We start from the raw sequence: 18,446 nt of genomic DNA on the forward strand, positions 1-18,446 counted from the left end.
AGGGAAATGGACTTGATGTACCTGCCTTTCTGAGGTTTTTGCAACTACATTCAAAGCGGTTTACATATATTCAGGTACTTATTTTGTACCAGGGGCAATGGAGAGTTAAGTGACTTGCCCAGAGTCACCAGGAGCTGTAGTGGGAATTGAACTCAGTTTAACAGGATCAAAGTCCACTGCACTACCCACTAGGCTACTCTTCCACTCCCTAGCTTTGGCTTACTGATTTGAGAATGTGAATGTGCAGCATCTCTGATATCAAAGTTTATATTTATGTGTATTAAAATATTTGCCTTACCACTTGGCTTAAGATTAATTATGTCATAAGAAAGGGACATTTGATAGGAAAGACATTCATCCTCAAAAACTATAAGAAACATACAGATATACCTTCAGTAACACTTGGCACCTACTGATCAGAAAAGCAATATCTTAAACATTTTCAAAGATGCTTCATTCCTTATTGAGATAGATAAACTATGCATTTCTGTTTCTGTTTCTCTGGTGTTATACTGCAAACAGGGTCCATCTTCTTAGTGTTTCCAGTTCATTTTGGGCTCCTTTTATCAAGCTGTAGCAAAAGGTGTGCTTTCAATGCACACCGAGGCCCACTTTTACCGCAGTGGATAAAAGGTAGGTCTTTCTTTTTTTTTTTTTATGTTTAATTCTGTTTTTATTAGAACATATCAACTTCAATTTGACAATTGTCAGTATTTTACAGATAATCAATAAAACATCAGTCTAACAATTATCTCACTAAGTAAACCAATTATGGATATTCTCGTCTTTTATCTTTTTCTCCCCATCCCCCCCTCCCTTTGCCACCATTCTGCATTTTATTCTTATAACGATAATACAACTTTATCCCATATCTTAACTTATCTATTCCTTTACCAATACACTTTTCTTTCCCCCCCCTCCCCCCTTCCTTGTTACCTACCCCTTTACTCCTCATCCCCCCTAGTACCAACCCTCCCCATCTCCTACCTACCTCCCTAACCCTCCCTCCCTCCCTCTCGTCCGTAGCTTTAGAGTCTATATGTTCAGGAGGTAGCTCCTGGCTGGTGCTGTCAAAGTATTCCAGAAGGGGGACCATATCTGTTGTAATTCTTCGCCCGCAGTCGAATTCATGTCTTTTACTCCTATTTTTTCCATACGCATCAAATGTATCATCTGCATGCGCCACTGCTGCACTGTGGGAATTTTGTGCGTCAGCCATTCTTTCAGTATGACTTGTCTGGCGACCACCACCGCTTTATTGATGAAGCTTTTATATCCTTTTGGAATCGGGTGTCTGATTTTAAATTGACCAAATAATAACAATGGCTCACACTCCCACTGTTGCTGCCATAAAGTGGATATGTTCTGTGTCAATACTTTCCAAAATTTTTTTATTCCTTGGCAGGACCAAAACATGTGGCCCAGTGTTGCACCTTCTGATCTGCACTTAGGGCATTCTCCCCATGGCGAGAGTCCCATGTAAAAAGCTCGTCGAGGTGGTATATAAAGACGAAAAGCAAACTTATACTGTTGTTCCCAATGTCCCACCCAGACCGAGCGCCTGGAAATGGACAAAACAAATGTCTTAATTATTTCTGATGTTATATTAACTTTTAAGTCCTGTTGCCAATCCGTCTCCAATTTTTTATAGTTTGGTTCTGGCATTGTGTCTCTGATGTGTCTATGGTAAAAGGACAAAGGCACTTTCTGTTGTGATCCCAGTGAAAGGGCTGCTGAGAGCTCCTCCTGAACATCTTCTGCCAGGTGCTCCCAACGCAATGATGCCACATAATGTTTTAGCTGAGCATAATGAAAAAACTCTGTATCTGACAATGTAAATTCCTCTTTCAAAACTGAGAAGGGTTTAATGCGTCCCTCCTCTGTAACCACTTGTAATACATACTTTATTCCCCTTTTCTCCCACCTGCGAAAGACTGAGTACAACTGCCCTGGGACAAACGCCACATTATCACATATAGGGAGGAATGGTGTTACTTTTGGGTCGAACCGGTGCATACGACAGACCCATTTCCACGCTGCTCTGGCCGTCTGCATGATACCAGTTTCCCCCAATACAGCTGGAATACTGACTCCGGTCCCGTGTAAATAATTACTAAAATGCACCCCTGGTGTTAATTGTAACTCTAGGTCTGTATTAGAGTATTCTTGGGTGGATCTGAACCAATCATTTATGTGTCTTAACCCGCAAGCCACGTTGAAATATCTTATGCTAAGCAGTCCCAACCCCCCATATTCCACCGGGATCTGCAACGTTTCTATTGGTAAGCGCGCCCTCTTTCCCCGCCATAGGAATCGCTGTGTCAGTGTATTTAATTTTTTCTCATCTGATCTTTTTAAATATACTGGTATTGTCTGCAGCACATACAGCCATCTAGGAACGATCACCATGTTGTATAGTGCTATTCTTCCCCTCAGGGAAAGCGGCAAAGAGGCCCATGTTGCTAAACTTAACTCAGTATCTTTGACTATTCGACGTATGTTTTGTTCATATAGTTTTGTGAGGTCTGAGGGAATATGTACTCCTAAGTATTTAATTGTTTCTGTCGCTCTCTGCAGTGACATAGTCCCACCCGCGACTGATGGCGTCTCTGGGCCCAATGTAAGAACGTAGGACTTGGCTTTGTTTAGTTTGAACCCTGATATCTGACCATATTGATCTATACTCTCCAGCAGTACTTCTAACGATTGATCTGGATTTGTTAAAGTTACCATCAGATCATCTGCGTATGCTAATATCTTCACCTCATGTGTTGCCACCTTTACACCCTCAATTTGCTTTGTAGCTTTCACCACTCTCAACAATGGTTCCAGCGCCAGTATAAAGAGCAAGGGCAACAACGGGCAACCCTGCCTTGTCCCCCTCTCAATTACAAACTCCTCTTCACTGATCCCATTCACTATCACCTTCGCCTTTGGGTTGCGATATAGTGCCTTAACCGCCTGCACAAACCAGCCCTGTATGCCCATATTCTCTAATGTTGCAAATAGGAAGTCCCACCTTACAAGGTCAAATGCCTTCTCCGCGTCCAAACTTATCACCATTGCAGGCTCTCCCTTGTTATGACATGAGGCTATTGCGAGTAATAGCTTCCTAACATTATGTGTTGTCTGTCGCCTCCGTACGAACCCCACCTGTTCTGGGCCTATAAGTGTAGGTAACCACTGGGCCAGTCTCTCTGCCAGAATCTTAGCTAACAACTTCACGTCTAAATTTAGCAGTGAAATTGGCCTATAAGAGCCCACCTCATCTGCCGGCTTTCCAGGTTTGGGGATCATTGTAATAAGCGCCGCATTTGTATGCAAAGGAAATTCCCCAGCTCCCACTATCTCCTCAAGATATTCCAGCAGGGATGCTAATGCATCTGGGGGCAACATTTTATAGTATTCCCCAGAATATCCGTCTGGTCCTGGCACTGAGTACCGTTTTAAGGATTTAACCACCTTCTGTACCTCTAATAATGTTATTGGACTGTTTAGCCCTTCTTGCCCTTCCTGGGATATCTGAGCCAGACCTGATTTCTTAAGGTACTCAGAGAGGTGCCTATTTACCGGCCCCTGCTCTACCGAGTATAGATTAGCAAAGTAATCGGTGAACATTTTCCCGATGCCTTTCTGATCTGAAATTATTTTCCCTTGCGGGTCCTTAAGTGCTGCAACTGACCTAGGCCCCCCCCAGTTTTTAATTAGCCGCGCTAAAAGTTTCCCTGACCGGTTCCCATATCTCTGTAGTTTGTATTTGTAATACAACATTGATCTGTTCTCTCTCTCATGTAGTAGTGAATTAAGTGCCACTTGCGCAGCTTTCAAATTCTCTAGTGTTACTCTGGTTGGGTGTTGGATATGCTTTTGTTTAGCTTTTTTCATTTGCTCTTCCAAATTCAATATGGCTTGTGCCCTTATCTTCCGCTTACGACTACAATAGACAATTATCTCCCCCCTTAGTACCGCCTTCGAGGCGGACCAAAACAACGCGGGCTGGTCACGTGCATGCTCTTTATTATTCTCTGCATAATTCTCCCATTTTTCTTTTAAATGCTCTTGAAAATGAGGGTCCATGGCCAGGTGTGTTGGGAAACGCCATCCCCTCCCTCCCCTCTCGTTGTTCAATACCTCCAAATCTATCCATATTAACGCATGATCAGAAATCACCTCAGGGCCAATAGTTGCGGCTTTTACCTGTGGGAACATTGTACGTTCTACTAATATGTAATCTAGTCGGGCCAGTGTGCCATGTGCTCTAGACCTATGTGTAAAATCTTTTTCCCCAGGATGTAATGTTCTCCAGACATCTATCAAGCTGAGAGCCTGTGAGAGGGTCCGAAACTCCTGTGTTCTATTCCCCGCATAATGCTGAGATGTGGGGTTTGTGCAGTCTATCTCAGGGTCCGCCACCATATTAAGGTCGCCCATTATAACTGTTTTCTTCTGGTGGCTTCCCATACAATGACCTATGATTGTGTTATAAAACTGTGGGTCATGTGTCGTTGGCCCATAAATTCCCACCAAGATAAATTCCACTCCTTGCAACCATACTTGCAATATTATGTAATTTCCTTGCACTCCTTTAGCCAACAGTTGAGCTTTATAATTTAGCCCCTTCCGGAACAATACTGCCACTCCTCCTCTCCTACCCTGTGGGGTCGCTGCAAAACTCTCCCCCACCCAGGATCTCTTTAGCTTAGCATGTTCTATCTCTGTGAGACGGGTTTCCTGTAAACACACTATGTCTGCTTTGTGTCGTTTTAATTCAGTCAATATTTTAGATCTTTTTATGGGGGAACTAATACCCCCAACGTTCCAAGACACCAATCTGACCATCATAATGCCGTGTGTATGACTAACAATGGGTTGTCACCCACTCTGCAGTTTCTTTTTATTTTGCTCCTTGCCCTGCCCAGTGTTTTTATCTTTCTGGATAGACTTGGTAATATCATGATCTTTACTTTTTTCTTACTCGCACCCTGCCCCCTCAGTCTTTCGCTTGTTATTGCCCCTTTTTTACAATTATTCCTTATAGCCCACAACCAGGTCCCCTCTTTATAATACCAATGCTTGAACGAGTTCCCCCCCTTTTCCCCCATCCCTACCCCTTCCTACGGTCTCCCTTCTTTCTTTTACCCCTATTCCGCAATCTACTCACGGGTTTAGAATTCCGGATTTTGCAGAGGGAGTCCCCGCTTTCACTCAAACAAACCAAGTTTTACCAGTCACTTTTGTCAATAAAAGGCACTGTGTCTTATTCCTCCGCCCTCCATTTATGACGCTCATGGCTGTTTGCCTAGTTTGTGGTCAATTGTAAAGGCCTTAGCCTCTGCCACGCTTTGAAAGTGTTTCCATGTGTCCTGATATCGTATTTTCAAGTGTGCGGGATACATCAACGCAAATTTTACATTCTTTTGTGCCAATTCCGCACATAGTGGATGGAATGCCCGCCTCTGTTCTTGTACTTTCTGTGAGAAGTCTTGAAAAATCATTATCTTCTGCCCCTCAAAGCTTAAAGACTCTCTTTTCTGGCGGTATCCCTGCAGTATTTCAATTTTATGTCTGAAGTTCATGAGCTTTGCCACTACTACTCTGGGACGCTGAGCATTTTCCATTCGGCGCCCTACTCTATGTGCCCTCTCGACAACCAAATGTCCTGTAGAATCAGTCAAAGCTAATTCTTTTGAAAGCCAATTCTCCAGCCAGTCCGACAAGTTTCTATCTTGTATCCGCTCTGGAATCCCCACCATTCTTATATTGTTTCTTCTGGACCTGTTTTCTAGGTCCTCCAGCTTAGCGGCTTGTTCCTCTAGCTGCTGCTGTAGTTGGGCGATATCGGGGCCCTGCGCACGTGTATCATCCTCCAAAGCCGCGACTCTCACCTCCAGGTCTCCCGTTCTGGTCTCCAGTCCGTCAAGCCCAGTTTGGATGGATTCCAGGTGCTTTGACAGTGCATCCCAGCGCGGGTCCATCGCGCGAACCACTGCTGATGTTAGTTGTTCCAACTGCATCTCTGTGAATGCCGGCGCCGCGACCGCGGGGCCGTCCGCCATTTTGTTTTCTCCGCTTCCGACCTTCCCCCTGGATTTCGTACCGGTTTTCTGCGCCATTTCAGTGGGGGATTTATGGACGAACTTGTCCATGCAGCCAAGAACTTAAGTTCGCGAGGGAGGGCGTTTCTGAACGCGATGTGACTTTTTATTGTCAGATTTAGAGCGGGGGTTCCCGGAGCTTCAAACAGCTGCTGCCGCTTCGCTCACTGCATAACCGGAAGTCAGGTCTTTCTTTTTTAAAGAAATGGCCATGCAGCAAGTGACTCACTTACCACACAGCCAGTTCTGGGGGGAACCCTTACTGAGGTGGCAGTAAGAGCTCCCGCACTAACCCTGCGATAACCGGGCATCTTGTGATGGTGCGCTGGGGGTGAGAAGCACTGCCAGGCTGCTGTGGTAGCCCAGCGATACTTCCTATTTAGCAAGCAGTAAGCCCGTGTTGAGCTTCCACTGTTTTGTAAAAGGGGTCCTATATGTCTGCATATTTCTATTTCAAATTTGTGGTTATTTGCTCTGTACCTGGTGAGGCTTCATTCAAATTTTACATATTTGTAGCATTCTGGTTTGTTCTATTTTCCTAACAAGAGGTGTGTTGTAAGCACTGGTGTAATATTTACAATGCTGCCTTTTCACAGACTGTGGCTGGTTGCATGGGGCGTGGCTAGTAAGAGGACAGCTCTCTCAGTGGCCATTCCATCCCTTAATTATGGTTTTATATGCAAGTACCAGCACCTTTTTTGCCAAAAGAGAAGAATTGCTGATTGTAAGCTTTCTCCCCCCCCCCCCCCCCCTGCTCCTCTAGACAGTGTTACACATGACTGATGGTGGATAGGACTAAAACCAGTGCTTTTTTTGTGCCGGTACGCAACGGTACGGCGTACCGGCACCTTTTTTTTTTTTTGCTCCCCCCGCCCCGTGAGTCCATGTCCCGCACGCAGTGCCAGCCCCCATTTCCGGCCGCTGCTGCTCAACAGGAGAAGCAGCAGCAGCGGCCGCTACACAAAGAAAAAGATTTAAAAAAAAACTTCAAACCTGGCTGAAACGCTGCACCCCGGCACTGTAGACAGCCATTAGGCATTGGCTGTTGCCCCGCAGCCGCTCCTCCTCTTGCCTCTACGTCACTGCGCTCCTCCGGGGTCTTCCTCCAGGGGCAGTGACGTAGAGGCAAGAGGAGGAGCGGCTGCGGGGCAACAGCCAATGCCTAATGGCTGTCTACAGTGCCGGGGTGCCGAGTTTCAGCCAGGTTTCAATTTTTTTTTAATCTTCTTTTTCTTTGTGTAGCGGCCGCTGCTGCTCAACAACAGGAGAAGCAGCAGCGGCCGGAAATAGGGGCTGGTGCCGCGTGCGTCGCGTCTTCGCGCCGTTCGCGCCAAACTTGGCAGGGAGAGGGAATCCAACAGAGGGAAGGATTGGAGAGAGGGAAAACAACAGAGGGAAGAATTGGGGAGAGAGAGAGAAAGAGGGAAAACAACAGAGGGAAGGATTGGGGAGAGAGAGAAAGAGGGAAAACAGGGAAGGATTGGGGAGAGAGAGAGGGAAAAACAGATGGAAGGATGGGGAGAGAGAGGGAAAAACAGATGGAAGGATTGGGGAGAGAGGGGAAAACAGATGGAAGGATGGGGATAGAGAGAGAGGGAAAACAGGGAAGGATTGGGGAGAGAGAGAAAGGGAAAACAACAGAGGGAAGGATTGGGGAGAGAGGGAAAAACAGATGGAAGGATGGGGAGAGAGGGGGAAAACAGATGGAAGGATGGGGAGAGAGAGAGGGAAGATGCTGGATGGAAGAATGCAGAAAGAAATAGGGGAGACACTGGAAGGATGGGGAGAGAAAGCAGAGCTGCTGGATGGAAAAGGGGAATAGAGAAAGACTGGAGAATAAGAGGAAGGGGCATGGGGAGAACAAGGGTGAGGAAAAGATGAAAAGCCACAGGTAGATGAAGGACATTAAAGAATGGATAGTAAGAATGAATTAAATTTGGACAGAGAGAGAGCCTGAAAAATATTGAAGAAAGCAAAGAAAAAGGAGACAAAAATGACAAATGGCACAGAAGAGTTAAGCGAAAAGAAAAGAAAGCAGAATCACAGACTGGGACCAATATGGAAAGAAAAACAGTCACCAGACAACAAAGGTAGAAAAAAATAATTTTATTTTCATTTTAGTGTTTGTAATTATGTCCAATTTGAGAATTTACATTGGCTGTCTTATTTTGCACTGGGTATACTGGAGCTGTAAGAGCTTACAGAGATTATTTATAATGAAAAAAATCACGTTATTTTTTTCTCCTATAGTACTATAATATTTTCAATGATGTCTGTTTATATGCGCCATGGCTGGTATAGGGGGTGTGGTTAATGTGGGTGTGGCTATCAGGGGTGGAGCCATATGTGGTGACCCTGCCCATAATGAGTACCTGCACCTTTTTTTCTACAAAAAAAGCACTGACTAAAACCAACCTATAGCATATGCTATAGCACTTCCTACTATCAGCAATAGATTTCCATATGCTTAGCACTTCCTATTTCTATCAGCAGTAGATTGGGAGTAAGGCAGTATGTGCACATTTGAAAATGAAAAATGCATGCATCAATGAATTTATCTTTTGAAACTAGTTCCCCTCTTTCAGCTAAGAGCAGGATTTTTTCTAAGATATATTATTTTCATTTTCATTCAATCTCCCTTATTTGGAGGTGGCATTCAGACAATTATTTCAAACTTTTCTACAGACACATCGATGTTACGCTGTTCCCCCACTTTCTCTCATCACAAAAATAAAAAGGGTTAAGTAAATACAGTTGAAAATTACTTTTGCCAAGCCATTCTTCCCCATAACTATGGTTTCTCACTCATACACTTTCTGCTTTCTGTTTTCTCAGCAGAGACCCTTAGGGTTCCACCTTGTTTAGGAGGCCTCTGCTGGTTGTTCAAGAATATTATGCTATGAACTGTTTAAACCCCTGCAGTTTCCAGAGCAAGGGGAGGGCTCTCCTGACCAAGAAGGTATTGGTGAGAAGAAACCACATTTGGAGAAAAACTGGTAGATTCATATGAAACCCCAGCCCAGTAGGGTTGCCAACTAGATTCAGATTCACCCTACAGGGTTAATCCAGTCCTGGCCTTATCCCATTGCATGCAGGGACTTGTGGTTCTGATTTCCCCCACTGGATTCCCTATGAAAGCAAGGCTACGAGTCCCTGCATGCATTAGGAAAAGTCCATCACTGGATTAACCCTGTCAGGTTAATATGGATCTAGTTGGCAACTTAGCCTCCTGTAATCTTTGTGTTTGGCTTATCCAGCCATTGTACCATACAGAAAGGGGAAGAATCTTTGACTGGTCAAGGTACATATGGGAAGATAGCTGACCCAGCATCCATGCGAAAGAAGGTTTTTCTGGCTGAATAAGTCAGTGCATCATTGCTAAGAGAGGATTGAAGGAGAAAGGAAGTATCTCTAGAACAATAAAGAACAGCAGGGAGCCACTGATTCAAAAACAAATGAGATGATACAGCAGATGTCCCCTGGTTTTGGACAAGGAGGGCCAGGCAGCAGGAAGGAACCACACTTGCAACCACATCTGCATTCAGACCAGCTCTACAGGGTGGTCTGGGGAAAAGAAATAAAGAGGGGTTCTCTACCTGTAAGGGAGAATCCAAGCATAACCTAAGAGACAGTCTAATGATTGTGGACCTGAAGGACTGCGTTTAAGGACCCCTACCATATGGTAATAACAAGTGTATGTCAGTAACCTTCCCAAAATAAAAATGATAATACAAATGATCCCATTAGGTATGGGCCACTTAGTGCAGGAAATTTTACTATAGGGTATAATTTACTTTTGTGCCACTGGACCACATTAATGTGAGCCACCAGACCCACTCCACACCTTCCTACTGAAACACATCAGACATTAGAAGGACATGCTCATCTATCCTGAATCTCAGCCAGTGGTATTTAACAAAAGTGTATGCCAGTAACCCCTCTAAATTATCCATTCACCCAAGATCCCCAATAATTTGATCAAAACTACTCTATGGATCTTCACTGAATGGAGGGTAGCAGTTTTCTCCTTCCTGGCCATGATGCCAAATCATTACATTCATTACATTGTGGGTCTGAGTGTCAGGGCACCATTTTAGCTGCAAGCCAAGATTCATGGACACTTATGAGAAAGTAAGAGGGGTTGTGGAGGTGGGTGTGAGCTTCTGTCGACCTTGAAGATGCTTCTTTGATTAGGTCTGTGGAGGAGAGAGGGAATCAGCAGGAGGTCAGCATCCTACATGAAGGGGACCAAGATGAAAAATGGACAGGAGTGCAATCAGCCTCTGTGATGAAGAGAAAAGGAAGACTCAAAAAGAGCCTAAGATAAAGAACAAAGCCATTGCTGCCTGCCAAGAAAGTGTATGAGACAGGGGGTTTGAGAGAGAAAATGCTTTGCCAGGGTGGGATCTGAGGTTGAAGGACAGAGACAGAAACTGGAAAGAATAATGAACAAGGCTGTGTGAGAGAGGGACAGAGAGTGGTCCACACAGGATAGGAAGCTGAGAGAAAGGCTGACTGGTAGGAATATAGAATGGCCAAGAGAGAGACAGAGAGAGACTGGAAAGTATGAGGGAAGAGAGGAAGTGACTGATCTGTGGAGACAGGAAAAGGGAGGGAGAGAGGGTGGAGGAAGAGAGTGATTGGTAGGAAGAGGGTGGTGAGGAGATTTAGTGCTTGGTGAGAGGAGGAAAGAGGCTATCATACTATCCACACTTGCCATTTAAATAGATAGATAGATAGATAGATAGATAGATTAACTGTACTGATGTAGGTTTACAATCTGGATGTGATTCTATCTCACTTTCCTCTAGTACCTCGTACCACCACTGGTGTTGAATTAAGCTAAGAGATGTGTTCTTAGTTTTCAGCTTGTAATTTTTCATTCTGCAATGTCTGTAGATGACTGATATAGGCCTAGGCTCGATCAGGTGGCTCAAAGCAATTGAAGGGGGCCAGAGCTTCTCCAGCCCACTTAAATCGCTGGGACACATATATTATTGTTCAAGTTTTGATGTAGCTTGCCAGCACTGAATATTTGTATTAAAAATATCTGAAACTAAGTGCAAAGAAGAAGCAAATTAAGTAATGTGGACATCAGATAGTTTAAAAGAGAAGGTGAGAAAAGGACAGATGATATTGAAAACAAATACCAATTGTAGATCTGATGATTGGAAGAAATTTTGTGTTGTAGAAACTTACAAAGGCAATACCATATTTGTAGTGACTGTTAAAATTGCAAATGTGCAAATCCTAGTGGGGAGACTGCTTGGTAAACTATACAGAACAAAGAATATAGCAGATCGCATGAATTCTTGTTTCAGTAAGCAACTGGCAATGGCTAGTTTTGTGAAGCAATTTCAGTGAATCAGAGAGAGCAGCTATAAAGGAAGCTGATGTGTGGCTTGTCGAACAGACTGGAAGCTTGTTTGTTATTGTTGATAATCCAGGATTTCATTCCTTTGCTCAGCTCATGATTCATATTGGTAGCAAACATTGCAACCTAAGTGTCAATGACATTTTATATGGGCCTCACACCATTAGAAGAGATAGATTTCCACAATAAATATGTATGAGATCTATTTGAATGCATCAGCTGCAGTCCCGGGCCTTAGAAGCATTAGAAACAGCGGAAGCCCCGTATATATTTCATGCATCCATCGGACAATTGAGCCGGGAGACCTCTATGTTTGACGATTGCTGACATATGTTTGTTGATGTAGTGTATTTTTTATTGATACAGTTTGTTCCTGATTACACTTGTGTATTTCTCTTGCCAATAAAGACTATTAACAAAAAAAAAAAAGAAACAGCGGAAGCCTTCTACAGGCACAGCCAGAGTCAGAACCCTATAAGGATAAGAAGTGGCTTGGATATCCTTGAAGGAAAAAAGAGAAAACTGAACCAGACCACCCAAGGAATCAGAGACCATCCTCCAGCCCAGGGTCCTCAGGGAGAGGGTCGGAGCGATGGAAGTCCTCATCCCCATGAACCTACCATGGCCACTTTCCCATGATCGCGGGAATCACACTCCCCCATTTGTTTCATTTGTGGGGGAAGAGGCCATGTAGCAAGAGACAGTTATACATGCATATCACATATATATTTGAAGGCACAGGTGATAGAAAATATAGCAGAAGGGGCTGTGGATGTGAATTTCATAACCTCTCATGACTGCAATTTTATAGAATTTGCCCAGTCAGGAAAACGAAATTCTATATTACAGGTGGAGCTAGAAGGACACCCATACCAAACACTAGTGGACTTTGGCAGTATCAAGACTCTGGGCTAGAGAGTCCCCTTGTTGACACCCCATTTGAACAAATAGAAATTGACTTTGTGGGACCCCTGGACCATAAGAATATCCTGGTTATTTTGGATTAAGCCACTTGCAATCCAGAGGCCATTGCAACGTGGAACATTAAATCACCACAATGGCTAATGCGCTGTGGGAGGCCTTCTCCCGGATGGGGATTCCGGCAGAAATATTAATGGACCAATGTACTAACTTTATATCCAGAGTTTTGAAGTGTGTGCCTTACTCAAGGTGAAACCTGTACGGTATACCAGCCACAGACAGATGGCCTGGTGGAACACTTCAATAAGACGCTGAAACAGATGCTGAAAACGAGGCTAAAGAAGGCCAGCAAGTCTGCCAAGCTTTGCCTAGAGAAGGCTCAAATGGGTCAAGCTCAAGCCTACAACTAGAAGGCAGTTCTACGAACCTTGCAGCCGGGGGAGAGAGTTTTAATCCTTTTACCCTTTTCCGAAAGTAAGCTGTTTGCAAGTGGCAAGGTCCTTATGAAGTTGTAGAAAGAACAGGACCTGTCAACTATAGGATGGCTCAACCAGACAAGAAGGAGAAGGAGAAGGTCTTCCTCATCAACTTGTTGAAAAAGTGGGTCCCCATGACAGCAGCCTTAGTTCAAGGAGATAACTTTGGGCTGGAGGTCCTGATAGACTCCGGACCTTTGCAAGTCCCATTTAGTAACCAGCTCTCCAACTCGCAGAAGGCCGACCTGGAGCAGTTGGTATGCCAGAATGAAGATGTGTTTTCTGAAGGGCCAGGTCAGACTCACCTTGCAACTCATGATATTATCACCGAACCAGGAGTAGTAGTTCAGCAGTATCCCTATCAAATCCCAGAAGCCCGGCAGCAAGCGGTGGTGAAAGAGGTCGCTGAAATTCTAAAGTTGGGAGTTATTGAAGAGTTCACCAGAAATTGGGCATTTCCTATTGTGCTGGTGCCAAAACTGGATGGGAGTATCCGGTTTTGCATTGATTTCCAGAAGGTAAATGCTGTCTTCAAGCTAAAGGCCTAGCCAATGCTAAGGGTGGATGAATTCATTGAGCGGCTTGGAGGGGCCCAATTCATTTCAACCCTGGACCTGACCAAGCGATATTGGCAGGTACCTCTCATCCCAGCCACCAAGGAGAAGACAGTCTTTTCAGCATCTCAAGGTTTGTTCCAGTTCATGGTGCTCCTTTTCTGCCTTCATTGAGCTCCAATTACCTTCCAGCACCTTATGGATCTCTTACTTAAATCCCATGGCAGCTATGTGGTTGCCTACTTAGACAACATTGTCATCTACAGTAAAGATTGGAGGAGCCATCATATCCAAGTAGAAGCAGTACTGGATAGTTTCCGGACGACTGGGTTAACAGTGAATCTCAAGAAGTGTTTCTTGGGAGGACAAAAAGTCCAGTATCTGGGGTACTCAGTCAGGAAAGGATAAGTGAGACCCCAGATCCTGAAAGTAGAGGTAATCACCCGGGTGCCAGTACCTCAGATGATGAAGCAAGTATGAGCCTTCCTCAGGATTGTGGGTATTACCACCAGTTTGTTCCCAGGTTTGTTGAGAAAGCAGAACTGCTAACCCACCTCCTAGAGAAGAAGGCCCCCGAGAAGATACATTGGACAGAGGAGTTGGATGTGGCCTTACAAACTCTGAAGAGGGCTACTGGCTCGAGCCGGTGCTGATCAGCTCAAACCTTTACCGGCCTTTTTTTCATAGAGACTGATGCATCAAAGGTTGGGCTTGTGGCTGTTCTGGCCCAGGAAGTGGACAGAGCCAGACCTGAGTCTCAGAAGACCTGAGAATTTATAGGCTATGTTTGGGGTGGGGGAGCCCCACCAACCACAGACTGCTTGTCCTGCTAGCCAGGAGTCTACTCAAGGACTATTACTAACCCAGAGAAACTGTTGCATCTTGCAGATCTTTTTGTCATGTGAAAAAAGGCAATTTTCCTTTCTAAACCTTCAGATATTGCTTACAACCCTGTGCTGAAGGAACAGTTAACCAGCTTGGTTTTCAGAGTATCTGTAACAAATATGCAAAGGACATCATTCAATGTGATACCCACCAGCAAGCATTCTCCAGAATAGCCCCTGCATTCTGGGATGCAGTCCCTGAAAGGATTCGCTTAACACAAGACTATCTCTACTTCAGGAAGCAGGTGAAAATTTAGCTCTTGACCCAGGACTTCAGTGAAAGAAGTAACTTGCTAAGCTGCACATACTATAGCAGAACATGTTTATTCACTCTGAACCTGCCTGAGATAATATTCAAGCACCTTTCTGACCTCACATGCAACTTTCTTTAAATTAGTCCCCTTATTTTCTAATTCCTGTTACTCTGTCTTATCTATCCATCAGGCTCATTTTCGAAAGAGAAGGGCGTCCTTCTCATAGGATCGCCCAAATCGGTATAATCAAAAGCCGATTTTGGCCGTCCCCATCTGCTTTCCGTCATGGGGATGACCAAAATTCAAGGGGGCATATCGGAGGCATAGCGAAGGCGGGACTTGGGCGTGCCTAACACATGGACATCCTCGACCCATAATGGAAACAAAAAGGGCGTCCCTGACGAGCACTTGAATGACTTTACCTGGTCCTGTTTTTTTATGACAAAGGCACAGATGACCACCGGAGAGAATAGGGGATGACCTCCCCTTACTCCCCCAGTGGTCACTAACCCCCCACCCCCCACCCTCAAAAAAGCATCTTTAAAAATATTTTTTGCCAGACTGTATGCCAGCCTCAAATGTCATACTCAGGTCCATCACAGCGGTATGCAGGTCCCTGGAGCAGGTTTAGTGGGTGCAGTGCAATTCAGGCAGGCGGACCCAGGCCCATCCCTCCCTACCTGTTACACTTCTGGTGGTAAATGTGAGCCCTCCAAAACCCACCAGAAACCCATTGTACCCACATCTAGGTGCCCCCCTTCACCCGTAAGGGCTATGGTAGTGGTGTACAGTTGTGGGGAGTGGGTTTTGGGGGGGATTTGGGGGGCTCAGCACACAAGGTAAGGGAGCTATGTACCTGGGAGCAATTTCTGAAGTCCACTATAGTGCCCCCTAGGGTGCCCGGTTGGTGTCCTGGCATGTCAGGGGGACCAGTGCACTACGAATGCTGACTCCTCCCATGACAAAAGGGCTTGCATTTGGTTGTTTCTGAGATGGGCGTCCTTGGTTTCTGTTATCGTCAAAATCAGAAACAACCAAGTCTAGGGACGACCATCTCTAAGGACGACCTAAATTTCAGGATTTGGGCATCCCCAACCGTATTATCGAAACGAAAGATGGACGTCCATCTTGTTTTGATAATACGGGTTTCCCTGCCCCTCCACCAGGACATTTTGCGAGCACATCCACAGCAAATCTTGGGCGTCTCTTTCGATTATGCCCCTCCACATGTTCCATCTTTGCTTACACCTTATGCTGTCTATTAAAATGTTTCACTGTGTATTGTGTTGACATTGTAATTTAGTATACATGCAGGCTTATTTTCGAAAGAGAAGGGCGCCCATCTTTCGACACAAATCGCAAGTTGGGCGTCCTTCTCACAGGGTCGCCCAAATCGGCATAATCAAAAGCCGATTTTGGGCGTCCTCAACTGCTTCCCGTCGTGGGGCGTACCAAAGTTCACGGGGGCGTGTCGGAAGCTTAGCAAAGGCAGGGCTGGGGTGTGCCTAACACATGGGTGTCCTTGACCCGTAATGGAAAAAAGAAGGGCATCCCTGACAAACACTTGGACGACTTTACCTGGTCCTTTTTTTCTTACGACCAAGCCACAAAAATATGCCCTAAATGACCAGCTGGCCACCGGAGGGAATCTGGAATGACCTCTCCTTACTCCCCCAGTGGTCACTAACCCCCTCCCACCCTCAAAAAAAAATTTAACAAATATTTTTTCCAGCCTCTATGCCAGCCTCAAATATCATACCCAGCTCCATGACAACAGTATGCAGGTCCCTGGAGCAGTTTTAGTGCGTGTAGTGCACTTCAGGCAGGCGGACCCAGGCCCATCCCCCCTACCTGTTACACTTGTAGTGGTAAATAAGAGCCCTTCAAAACCCACCAGAAACCCACTGTACCCACATGTAGGTGCCCCCCTTCACCCATAAGGGCTATGGTAGTGGTGTACAGTTATGGAGAGTGGGTTTTGGGGGGCTTAGCACACAAGGTAAGGGAGCTATGCACCTGGGAGCAATTTCTGAAGTCCACTGCAGTGCCCCCTAGGGTGCCCGGTTGGTGTCTTGGCATGTCAGGGGGACCAGTGCGCTACAAATGCTGGCTCCTCCCACAACCAAATGGTTTGGATTTGGTCATTTCTGAGATGAGCGTCCTTAGTTTCCATTATCGCCGAAAATCGGGGACGACCATCTCTAAGGTCGACCTAAATTTCGCGATTTGGGTGTCCCCAACTGTATTATCGAAATGAAAGGTGGACGCCCATCTAGTTTCGATAATACGGGTTTCCCTGCCCCTTCGCCGGGACGTCCTGTGAGGACATTCTCAGGAAATCTTGGGTGCACCTTTCAGTTATGCCTCTGTATGCCATTCTTGTATTGTTATTTGAATATTTTCACTGCTGTAATTGTCTATTGCCTATGTTTGACTTATTCTTGCTGTACACTGTCTTGAGTGAATTACTTCAAAAAAGGCAGTAATTAAATCCTAAAAATAAAATAAAAAATGGAGATCTAGACTAGCTATGTGGTCTCAGTGCTATGAACAACTGGTTTATTATTTATTAGATCTAGCTCACACTTTTTTTTTTCAGTTGTAGCTCAAGGTGAGTTACATTCAGTTGCAGAATGTATTTCCCTATCCATAGAGGGCCTACAATCTTACCCCCTGTTTACTAAGCTGCACTAGCAGCTGCAGTGCGCTAATGCTGACACAGCCCATTCACTTTAGGGGGAGGGTAAGTTTATACCCAAGGAAATGGAGGGTTAAGAGATTTGCCTCACAAGGAGCTGTAATGGAATTTGAAACTGGTTTGAAGCTGGTTTCTCTGGTATTCAGTCTGCTGCTCTAACAATTAAGCTACTGGTAGAGGACAGCCCTATGTTTTTAGTTTGAATTTGAGCAGTTTTCAGCAATAATCAATAATCAAAAATCACAACTGTCTGCTGGTATCTTTTTGAAGTTATTTTATGTTTTCAATACTGAACTGTAACAGAGAATGATCAAGAATAAATAGTGAATTTCTGATACCATGAGATTATCACTGCAGAACTGCACTGAGGCACACTATTGACAAACACTAGAAAGTACCAGAAATTTCCTAGGGTTTGCCAGCAATCGGTCTCAGGTTGTCTTGGCAGGGCCGTGAAGGCAAACCTTCAGCCTTGTGCCTCCCCAATTTAAATTTCAGTTCCCTTATCTGCTCCTCTCCCTCAAGACCATGTTTTTGAATATTAGACTTTGGGTGTGGGGGTATGTGTTTGTGTGGGTGTAGATGTGTGTCTCTCTCACACACACACAAACACACACTAGGGGCAATTTCCAAAAGTCATTCACTCAGGTAAATGGGTGATTTAAAAGTTGCTCAGTCTTCATGCAAGCAAAAGTACATTGATGGTTCTTTGAATTTGTGTGGCTGTCGGAATCTGTTTCGCTTGGACTGCAGCTGCTCTTTGCTGCACCCCCCCCCCCCCCCCCACAAAAAAGAAGCTGTTATCTTAGGCAACTGCCTAATCATACCTAATGGTTGGTCCAGCCTTGTGTCCTGGAGGTCCATATAACTAGTCTGGATCGCCACTTTTTAAATAGTCTCTGGTACTTTTTTTTTTTGTTACATTTGTACCCTGCGCTTTCCCACTCATGGCAGGCTCAATGTGGCTTACATGGGGCAATGGAGGGCTAAGTGACTTGCCCAGAATCACAAAGAGGTACAGTGGGAATAAAACCTAGTTCCCCTGGTTCTCAGTCCACTGCACTAACCATTAGGCTACTCCTCTATCCTGCAAACTACACACCACCAAAGCATGAGAGTACATGCTAAATATGGCACCAAAATATCAGAGTCAAAAAAGTGCTTTTCTACAAAACATGCTTACAGTTAGG

General features: G+C 44.9%; 1 protein-coding gene across 1 annotated transcript in view; it reads right to left on the reverse strand.

Annotated features, from left to right (window-relative positions):
- MALRD1 (MAM and LDL receptor class A domain containing 1) overlaps positions 1–18,446 on the reverse strand; it is a 787,803-nt gene that overhangs the window by 747,853 nt on the left and 21,504 nt on the right. The window contains 1 exon segment of the mRNA XM_030202038.1: positions 1,378–3,581. Within this exon segment, the coding sequence (XP_030057898.1) occupies positions 1,378–3,581 (2,204 nt within the window).

The sequence above is a fragment of the Microcaecilia unicolor genome, chromosome 1 (genome assembly GCF_901765095.1).
Source record: "Microcaecilia unicolor chromosome 1, aMicUni1.1, whole genome shotgun sequence".
In the NCBI taxonomy this organism is placed as follows: domain Eukaryota; kingdom Metazoa; phylum Chordata; class Amphibia; order Gymnophiona; family Siphonopidae; genus Microcaecilia; species Microcaecilia unicolor.